The 10,905-nt window shown below is 27.1% G+C and overlaps 1 protein-coding gene across 2 annotated transcripts; it reads right to left on the minus strand.

Annotated features, from left to right (window-relative positions):
* Positions 1-1,686: 1,686 nt before the first annotated feature.
* LOC125832692 (MADS-box protein EJ2) lies at positions 1,687-7,157 on the minus strand. 2 transcript variants are annotated; one of them, XM_049511898.1, is made up of 8 exons: positions 6,790-7,157; positions 4,991-5,069; positions 4,207-4,268; positions 3,926-4,025; positions 3,202-3,243; positions 3,057-3,098; positions 2,761-2,902; positions 1,687-2,027 (listed from the first exon to the last, which is right to left on the minus strand). In XM_049511898.1, exons 1-8 carry the CDS (start codon positions 6,972-6,974, stop codon positions 1,999-2,001), a joined length of 681 nt encoding a protein of 226 aa, XP_049367855.1. In that variant the 5' UTR covers positions 6,975-7,157; the 3' UTR covers positions 1,687-1,998. The 2 variants fall into 2 exon arrangements, with proteins under 2 accessions (XP_049367855.1, XP_049367854.1); XM_049511897.1 differs by having other exon boundaries at positions 2,761-2,906.
* Positions 7,158-10,905: the final 3,748 nt, after the last annotated feature.

Here is a 10,905-nt window from a genome sequence, read left to right on the forward strand (position 1 = left end):
ATCATCATTTGATCATGAAAAAAATAAAAAATTGAGTTTTATTTGAATTTATAAAATATCAAAAACCTTATAATTTTTTATCCATTAAATTTATTTTATACATCTTCTTCTTCAATATTTATACTATTAGCATTTTTCTTTTTCTTTCTTTCAATATTTTCATTAAGCTTTTTACTCTTATATATATATTTATTTCTAATCATTTTCTAAAAATAGTTTTTCAATCAAGTTTTTTATGAGTACGTTATTATTGTTATTTAATACGTATTTCGATACGATGATGAAGAAGATGAAATAAGAATCTTATCTCATGTCTAAAGGATGTTGAAAAAAAGTGAAATTTAGTTGGAGTAGGTGAGGTTATAGGCCTTGCAAAGCCCAAACAAGTAAACACACGTGTATCAGAAGCAAAACCAAGTAATTGATGCCTTGGCAAAAAAAGGAGTTAAGAAGAATTTTTTTATTTTTTCGAAGAATTTGTGAATTCTTCTTATATATGTCAATACTATTTTTTGAGCAGACATAACAGAAACTATTTGTGATATTAATTGTGTGGTTGGCAATCATGAACCAATTGGAAGCCAAGTTTCAAACATTTTTTTTTAATTAGTATTTTGCTAGTAGCACTTAAATAAAGACAGGTACTTAATTATCACTCTAATCTGATATTTGCTTTGCGTTAATTAGGAGGGAATTCCTTTACTCCTTAATTATGAAATTTTTAAGATGTTTTCATTGCAAGCTTACATTGCTTATAGACGTAATATTTGGACAGATTACTTATATTTGAACGATATATACTTTAAATCATACATATTCTAAACGCAAATGTTGCGTCGATAAGTAAGTGCATATCTTGTCTCCATTATATTGATGCCTAGATTGCAAATGAATTAGATTCCAACGTCATAATCTCGTTTGAATTATTCTTTACCTATTTAAAGTACTGGGGATAAAATAGTGGTTATCTTTACACTTTGTTAATTTGTCCATGACATTAACTTATCCATCTTTCTTATTCCGTTTCTATTTAGTTGATACTCTTTTATATTAAGTTATTTAAAATAACTTGATACATTTTTTTTGTTTTAATATAATTTGTAGACATACAAATATCTAGGACTCGTTTGATAAGAAGGATGAGATAAACAATAATATCTCAAGGATTGGGATGAAATTAGCTATCATGCTTTCTATATGGTAGGTGTGATAACTAATTCCACTATGTTAGTACATATCTCATGTGATTATTATACATGATCTCATCAATCAAAAATAATTATATATTTACTCTCGGGATTGTTAGTGTACAATTCCGCATACCAAATAAGCCCAAATATTTGTTTTAGACCAGATATAAGTTTCAAAAGTTTTTCATTATTACTAAAAAATTAAATATCTAATTAAACAGTATTACATAAATTGAAACGACGTCCTAACCATTGTTTGAAGCCTTGTTGTTGACGTCAAATCCCAAAGTGTCCACAATTAACAAAAAGCCACAACTAGGGCCAAATTCACTCGATTTATGAAAACCTTTTATTTGCTTCTCTTCGACAAAAATTAGATCAATCATAATTCACAACGTACATCACTCAATTGAATCCTGTAATGTATTATAGATATGCACATTCGAAATATTCATGGAGTTGCAACATTGATATATAGTACAAGATAAACATATGATTCAATGATACAAAAATACAACAATTCCAATTAATTACATATTGTGATACAATCAGAAATGCATAGTCAGGAGGGTTCAAATGTTAAAGTAGCAACTTATGCATACATTACATTTATTGTCCTCGATTAATCGATCGCCGCGATAATCCTTGAACTAAATATAATTTGCAACAAAACAAAAAGGATAATACATGCAATACATTATTACTGTATATTGGTTGAACCAAACATGGATCAGCTTCTTCAAATTATTAGATTAAAGCATCCATCCATGAATAAATCCATTCATGTTGTGTGCAGTTGCTGCTGCATTCACCTCATCCGTATTAACAGGATTATACCTAGAAAAGGATAAACAGAAAAACAATCAAATGTCATAATAATAACATGAGAATTGTCACTACCACAACCCAAGCGGCGAAAAACAAATAGAATTTGCTACAAGTATTCCTGCGTATGAGAACATAGTAATGGAGAAGATAAAAGTCAAAATAGGATTTGTTTTGACTAAAGTTATGGATTTGATTGAGAGAGGCACCGGGAAGAATGGATTGGGGAGATGCCCTTGAAGATCACTTACAAGATAATAACAATTTAGAGACGGACAAAATTTTGTTGCTAAACAACAAAATTTTCATGTTATTCTCATTTAGCTATGTATTAGCTACAGATTAAATAAAAATTCAAATAGCTAAGAGCTATTTAGCAACAAATTATCTAGGAATTTCGTATCCAATTCCATGTTTTCTAGTAGAAACCTAATTTTTAATATGAATTAATGAGAGTGCAGGTCCCTAATTAGCCAATTTGGACATTATATTTTCATTTTTTTATTTATAACATTTGTTATTGAATCAACTCGTGTCAATTGGGTGATACTGTCCATCCATTAATCAATTAAGATATATAGTACCTTACATTAGTATATACATGTACCAAATAATTTTATCAGGGCTTTAAGATCATTTTCGACTTTTTAATTTATATTTAGACCATACCTTGGTGCATATTGATCTATTAATCGAAATAAAAGTAAAAATAGCGAAATTATTTTTAATAATAATAAGTAATTACCCAAAATGTGGAGAAGAAGAATGCAATCCAAGAGGCTGAAAGAAACCCTCTGTGTTAGGAAGACGATTTTGTTGATGCATAGCTTGATGTTCAGCTCCATCTTCCCAACACAATCGAAGTGGAAATCCAGCTGCACTTTCTTCTAGCTAAAAAAATAAACACAACACCAATAATATATATCGTCAGTATAAAAACTTTTTTATGTTATTAAGTTACCTAAGTATCTTAAATTATGAGATTTATAATTTTAAAAATAAGACAAGTTAGTTATTACACACGACCATAAAGGGTTTTACCTTTCTACGGAGTAATCTATTAGATTCTGCCAGCATTTGCTCCTGAAAATTAAAATTCATAGTAAATTTCAAATAGATCAATTTCTCGCGCATAATTATTCCCTTTATTAACCATTGGAAATTTGTAGAATTTTATAATGAGTACCTTTTGTTGAAGATCTGCAAGCTGATCCAGCATGAATTGTGTCTGCAAATTAAAAACAATGTTGTAGGATACGATTGGCAAAACGACTAAAAAAAGTAATCATATAATCCGACCTATTTTTAGTGGATAATATAGATATTCATATTATATGTTGATTAACTCAGTTTTTTCTATATTAAATATAGACAAATCGAATATTATATATATATTTTTGTTTAAGTTTGTTTTTGACTCGCTCATATCCAATTCAACCCGCTTGTTAAGTTTTCTTAATATAAGACCTATGTTATTTATTAACCTCCATAAACAATTATAAGTTAGGATTTATGTATTATTAGTTTATAAACCAAATAAATGTTGTAAGCAAAGACAAGATAGTTTAATTCGCAATCTACCCATAATTGCAATTTGCAAGGATCAATGGTAGCCTTTAATATATCTTATTATTAAGATTTCGAATTTTACATTTTAAGAGTATTACTTGTAAAAAAATCTTTGAAATGATGTGATAGTGTGAAACTAAGGGGATACTATTTAATTTATACCTCAAACTCAAATAAAAAGAAAGGTATTGTAAATTTTTGTTATTAAAATAATGTGGGATCAATTAGACAACCTATTGAGCTAGCAATCAAGGTAATTTTTAAAGGATTTAAAATGAATCAGAGTCACTTAAGGTTGAAAGTGGGGGTGCTTTTCCATATAATTAGATTAAATAATTTACCTTCCTTGACCTGATTTGCTTTAAGGAAGACTCTAATTGATTCTCAAGCTGCTCAAGGTCCTTCGTGTTTAATGTCCCCAAATCTTCACCAAGAAAGTTTCTGTGTAATTTTCATAAAAAAAAATACCAAATTAAATCAATGGGTATACCTACGGACCATATTAGATAATGTATTTAAGTTAGTAATACATCAAACTATATTTCAAAATATTGAATTTGATTTTCGAAAAATAAAATATGATACTCACTAATTTAAGACATGGATAGTGAACAAAACTTACCTCTGAGATCGTTGGAGGAGCTCAACTCTAGCTTTTAGCCTCAGATATTCGTGGTAGTTATTCTATAAGGAAAATAATTGTTTTAAAAGGTCTGTTGAAATATCAAAATGAAAAATGATGACAAATTAAGGAGAGGTCATTTTAATAAAAATCATAAATCAATAACTAACAAATATCAAGGATTATAATACGATAAATATGTTTGTCTGGCATTGACTTAAGGCGTCGAGTTCATAGGATTCTCTCACCTTAATTAAAGGTCTTAGAGTAAGGTATTTGGTATGAAATATTCTACTAAGGAGATATTCCCCTTAAAAAGTCTTTATGTGGTGATACTCACCAGAATACTCTTTTTAGTTGACTCAAATGTCTTTAAAGGTTGATTTTATCGACCTTCACAATGTTATTGAGGCTAAGATTTATGTCCTCTTCCATGTAATTTATATTTTTGGTAAATATATAGGTTAGGAATCTTGTCTAAACTCCTCCTTCAGTTAGATGGAACTGATCGAATGAAATTATCAGAGAGAAGATGAACAAATCAAAGATTATAATTTATTTGTTTGATTTTGATTTGACAAGGATATTTAAGAAATTAAAGAAGATTTTTAAATGTAGTATTTTAAAACTAAAATATGTAACATGTTCTTAATCTTGTGACTTTAAATATACTACGTGGAAATTATAACTTATAAGTAAGGAGTTGCCAAAAAATAAAAAAGATGCATTCTTATTGAAACTGATTAAAAAAAAAAGGCAAATAAATTGAAATGTAAAGCAGTACCTGAGTTTCAGTAACTGATTGGTTGGCTTCCAAAGTAGCATAGCTGCAACGTTGGTACTTTTCAATTGTTTTCACCATGCTGCAATAACAAAATGAAACATCTATTATTTTGATTTTTTTGGTTTTTTCTATTAGTGTCTGATATTCATATTGAAGCCTGGCTAAATTAGAATTTACGGTGAAAAAATTCACATTGAGAGGTAAAACATTTTCTAACAAAGGTAAGTTTTTACCAAAGGAGACTTGAATCCGAGACCTCTTGTTAAGGAGGAAGTAATACTTATCACTCTACCACAATCCTGGTTGGTAAACATCTATTAATTTCATGTGGCTCTATAACAATTAAATATGTAGTTTTTATTTTTATTTTTGGGAACACTTTGCAGTGCAATGCTGCAAAACCAGAAGTTGTCATTATTATGAAGAAAAACTCCTAAGTTCTATGGTAGGTCATTTTAAATGTAATGAAGACTATACTAATTACCATAAAAAAAAGAGGTTTTTTCAATGAGTATCAATTAACTAACAGAAAAATCAGTGCTAAACAAAAATCCCATATTTCATTATTGAAAAGGAAGAATTAATTGACTCGTGCACAAAATAGAGAAGCATTTGTTCTTGGGAGAGGATTGAAAAAATTGATAATGAAGGTGCATAATTAAGGGTCTGGATTAACTCATGTTATTTAGATTTATTGGCTTACAAAATATATTATTAATTCAACACATATAAGTGAAAATGTAATTCTTTTTAATCAAAATATACTTTACTTAACACACTTGAGTCAGGATTTATAAGAAACAATCTTTCTATCATCAAAAAATAAGAGTAAGACTATGTATACATCACCGTTCTATGTACTACTTATAAGATTACACTGAATTTATTGTTGTTGTATCGAGAAGTAAAAATTACCAATTTATATGAACTCTGGGTCACAAATTTTGACAATGATCTGGTGGAAATAATTTTTATTAATTTTTCTAATCTTTACAAAAAGATTTTAAATTTTGGCTGCTTATTGGAAACCAACATAATAAGCAGCCTTTGCTCATCCGTCTTGGGAATCAAAGAACAAAAATAACAGTTTTTTTTGCCACTGTCAAACATGACACCTTGTCTGCAAATCAAATCTTAACAGTAAAAATATTGTAATGTGTAAAATTGATAGTAAGGTTTTCAGAATTTTTGAGTTTTAATTCTCAATAATCTGAGACGATTTTTCATATAATCACTAAACTAACTCATCTCATAAATATAAAAATTAAGAAGAAATATAATTATTTTTTTACAAATAATAACTCTTAATCGAGTAATCATCTGATCATTAACCCTCGATAGTTTCATTGAAAAATTGAACGAAAATCTATCGGGACTCATTAAAAAATCAATCTACAGATCAAAAAACAACTCTATATACGGGGAATCTTTTTCCTAAAAAAATAATCAAGAACATTCTGGACTTTTAAAACAATTAAAACAAAAAATAATCAAAAAAAATAATTCCAAATACACAAAAGTTCGAAAAAAACAAATATTAATTAGTAGATCTTTCAAAATCTAATCTTAAAATATATTATATAAAGAGACAGAAAAAAAAAGATCTTATATGAATATAGTTAAAATACGGTACATATATAATTCAATTCATATAAAGACAACTCAGATCTTGCATTAAAATTGATTTTAAATTTAATGAAAGTACTTAGTAAAGGGTTTTGGTAATGAATGACTTTAGGTTTTAAAAAAAAACATTAAAAACATCTTTGTTGTTAATAAAATAAAATAAAATAAAATACCTTGAAGTGCTGCAAAATTCATAGAGTTTACCCCTATTAGAGAAGATGATAAGGGCAACTTCAGCATCACAAAGAACAGATAGTTCATATGCTTTTTTGAGAAGTCCATTTCTTCTCTTAGCAAAAGTGACTTGCCTATTTATTTTGTTTTCTATTCTCTTAAGCTCAACTCTTCCTCTTCCCATTTTGAAATCTTTCTTCAATTTTTTCCAGAGATTATAAAAATAAAAAGGGGGGATTATTGGTTACAAGCTCAGCTACTTTTGGATAACAAAAGAGGGTACAAATTAAAATAAATGAAAGAAAGAGAGAGTTGGAAATATGGAAACCCTGGGACTTTCTCTATCTTTGGTACCTTTCCATTTACACCCCCACCCCCACTTAAAAACCCAAAAGTTAAAATAGAAAAAAAATATATCTGTGGTAGTTGTTGAAGATATTCTTTTGATTTGCGTGTCAGTTAAATTCAATCTCAGGATCTCTACTTGTTTTAAACTATGTTGACGTGTGTGATCATTTCGTCTAAAAGCTAATAAAGCGCTATTTTTAATTGTCCAAATCAGTTATTTTATATATTTTAATATTAGAAGCGACTCAATAACTCCAAACTTTGTTCGCACTGAACTTAGCACATATAACTATCAAACCATAGAGCAAAGTAACGGAGAGTATCATAGTACATCGTTCTTTTCTAAAATGTAGTTTTTATGTTGAAGTAAAAACTATCATGAAAATCGATTTGTTACGAACTAACGCAATTGTTCCTCAAAGCTAATTTGACTTAGCACATTCTACATGTCGATAGAATAATTTAAAGTCAAAATTGATTTGGGTATTTATTTAATTCATATATTAATATAGGATTTTTTGTTTAAATAATTCACTAGGAATATATATTCTCTAGTTCAAGCTAAATTAGGTTTTGCAATGCTACTATAATTAAATAGAGGCATTGCTAGCAATTTTTTAGTGTTAGAAGTAGTGGAGGATTATTTGAGTTGATAAATATGTTTCTTTAAATTGATATCAGAACCTCTACAATATTAATAGCGAAATAGTTATCTTTGTCATCGGGCGGCAACAATCAAGGTGTGCGGTTCCCCTAGCCAATGATTATAACGATAAACATTAGGTTAATAATATATGCATGAAAAATAATCATTATGAGAGGATGGTATAAAAAATAGTACAAGTTTAAAAAAGTATAAATAAATAATGCAGAGGAGAAAGAATTTTTTCTCCAAGAGTTAGAACTCTTAGAGAAAAAGGAGCAAACAACGATTGAAAGTTGAAGATGAGTGATTCAACAATTGTAGATCAATGATAAGTGCATCAAAAAAAAATACAGTTGGAGAAAAAGTGACCCAACAATTAAATGTTAATTAGAAGTCATCACCAAAAATTGGAGAGAACTAAGTGCTCCAATAATTGGGAGAAGTGTCTTTATCGTCAATATTTTGGTTCAAAACTGTATTTGCAGTTAATAATTTGGTTCAGAAATGCCCCTATAGTTACAAAATGAGTCAAAAATGTCCTTTTTCGAATATTTTTTTTTTCTTTTTAAACACATCTTCTTCCTAATTAAAATATTATTAAAGAACACTATTCTTTCTTGTTTTTTTTCTTCTAAAATCACTTTAACAAATAAAAATGTAGGAATTTGTTTTTCTTCTTAATCTCCATTTATCAATTAAAATAGAATAACTTCATATACCCTTTCAATAGATAATATATGTTATCTATATAAGATCATAGTATATTCATCATTAATTTATATTTATATAACAATAAAAAATAATGATAATAAAATAAGAAATATTTTCATTTTTTATTTTTTTCTGAATTGAAGTAAGATAAACATTTGCTAATTTAAAAAACATTATAAGAAAAGGAATGTGTTAAAAAGAAAATAATAAAATATTTATTTGGAAAATGAGCATTATGACCCATTAAATAACAATAAGGGCATTTTTGGACCAAAATATTGACGACAAGGGCATTTTTGGGCCAAACTACAAACGGAGAGCATTTTTGTTCTTTTCGCATAGTTTAAGGACATTTTTGAACCAAAATATTAACGGTAAAGATATTTTGAGTCAAACTATAAACTGAGAGCATTTTCGTTCCTTTCATATAGTTTATGGCATTTTTTATCTTTTTCCTTTCAACATTAATTGAATGCTGATGAGATGTGCATTAACGAGTTTGAGAGAAATGTCGTACAAAGAGTTGGAGAGAAGTGATCTAATACAACCACAACGACAAGAAAAAGGAGTAAATCTATACATTTTTGAATTATTTATCGGACATATTACTTTAAAATTCCCTTTTAAAATAATTTATATTTAGTAATATTTTAACTTTAAAATTTTCATTTTACTCTTAGTAATAATTTATCATTTATTTTAAATCATTCTTTTTTTTCTTAAACACTATGTTAAATCAAACTATATCATATATAATGCAACAATAAAAATAACAATACCTTTATTTTTAATAGAGTCAACTCGTCCTTCATACCCTAAAATGTATTCCACACTCAATCTAATAATATACAGTAGTACATGATAGTTTGTTAAATAAATTTTACACCATCAGTACATGCAATTTTAGGTCAATAAAATACAAGTCTATATTTTTGAAGTAGTGCACCCTACTTTTATAGTAACAGATTTACGAGTTAGCTAGTAAGTCTATAATACCCCTCTCGTTTAATAACAGTTATCCACCTTATTATATAGAGATATTCAATAATACTTATCTACTTTATTAAATTAATAGATAATTTTACATTGTAATTTTTAATTTATTCTTATCATTAATTATAGTTATTTTTATAATATTATATCTTTTAAAATATTATAAAATTATTTTTCTATTTATAGCTTATTAAAAAATATGTAAAGTCAGAAAGACTATTATAGGACGGAGAAAATACTGAATTTGTACTTTTCAGATACTTAGCTTTTTGTGTAGATTAATGTTTCAGCACATCGTAATATCTATTGGACATGAACAACAACCTTAAACAGTGACCTTTTACTCTTCCCTCCGTCTCCGTGTCGATACTTTATTGGTGCTTTTTCTCCCTACCTACTATTTCCCCTTCCCAATGTTGTAATTTCTAGTTATAGTGATGGAGAAATAAGTAATATCGCGATTAGTTACGAGTAAATTTATATAGTATTATTTTATATATGCATAATGATTTAATTTTTATATATTTTTTTCGTCTCATATTAATTGATTATTATATTAAAAATAATTGTTCAATATTACTTAAACAAAAAAAAAGCATTAATTTTTTTTTAATGTTATCCTTATAATTAATTATTTTTGAAAGTGTTCATATTAGTTTGTAAATTCCAAGAAGTTTTTTAAGAGGTGAATTAGTAAATTTATCTTCTTATTTATGATTTCTTAAGCATCGTGCAAAATAAAAGTTGATCAACTAATATGCGGCGGAAATAGTATTAGTTATTGGAAAAATCATTTTGGCCACAAAATTTGGCCAAAATGATATTTTAACTATGTTAATTTATCTTTTTAAACATTTTTACCCTTTTAAATTTAATACTAAAAAATGGAAAAAATATCAGTTTATTTTAAAATAAGAAAATATTATAGTTTTTTAAAATTTCTTGCCAAATTTTCTGGCCATTTATTGTAGTTTTTAAAATACCCTTAGTTATTTCACATTTTGTCTTGTGTAAGATGATACAAAAATAGCTCATAATTAATTTATTAATTAGTTATGCAAGTTTTTAAATTTGCAAATCAAGTATCGTATTAATTTTATACATAAATAACTTATATTTTATTCAATTACCAAACATGGCATTACTTATAGAGAATTCCCTAAATAAAGGACTTAAAAAAGGATTTGTTATAATTCTAATGATGAAAGAAAATGATTTTTGAGATATTAATTATTAGTTGAGTTATTAAATAAGAAATCAACATTTTTTTTAAAAAAAAAATTCAAGCCAGAAGCCAGAAATATTTAGAAGGTGAGTTCCACATAATATCACATGGTTGAAGTGATAGTACTACATTTAGAAATCTGGCTTGAACTTTTTTTTAAAATTGATTTCTTATTTGATCACTCAATTAATT

The sequence above is a fragment of the Solanum verrucosum genome, unplaced genomic scaffold, assembly GCF_900185275.1.
Source record: "Solanum verrucosum unplaced genomic scaffold, falcon-dt-bn FXZP01000009.1, whole genome shotgun sequence".
NCBI classification, from domain to species: Eukaryota; Viridiplantae; Streptophyta; class Magnoliopsida; order Solanales; family Solanaceae; genus Solanum; species Solanum verrucosum.

Coding starts and splice junctions, on each gene's coding strand:
- LOC125832692 (XM_049511897.1), bottom strand. CDS start 6,974: ATGGGAAGAGGAAGAGTTGAGCTTAAGAGAATAGAAAACAAAATAAAT. Junction 4,026..4,206: donor CTCCTCCAACGATCTCAGAG/GTAAGTTTTGTT, acceptor AAAATTACACAG/AAACTTTCTTGGTGAAGATT. Junction 3,099..3,201: donor TTGCAGATCTTCAACAAAAG/GTACTCATTATA, acceptor TTTAATTTTCAG/GAGCAAATGCTGGCAGAATC.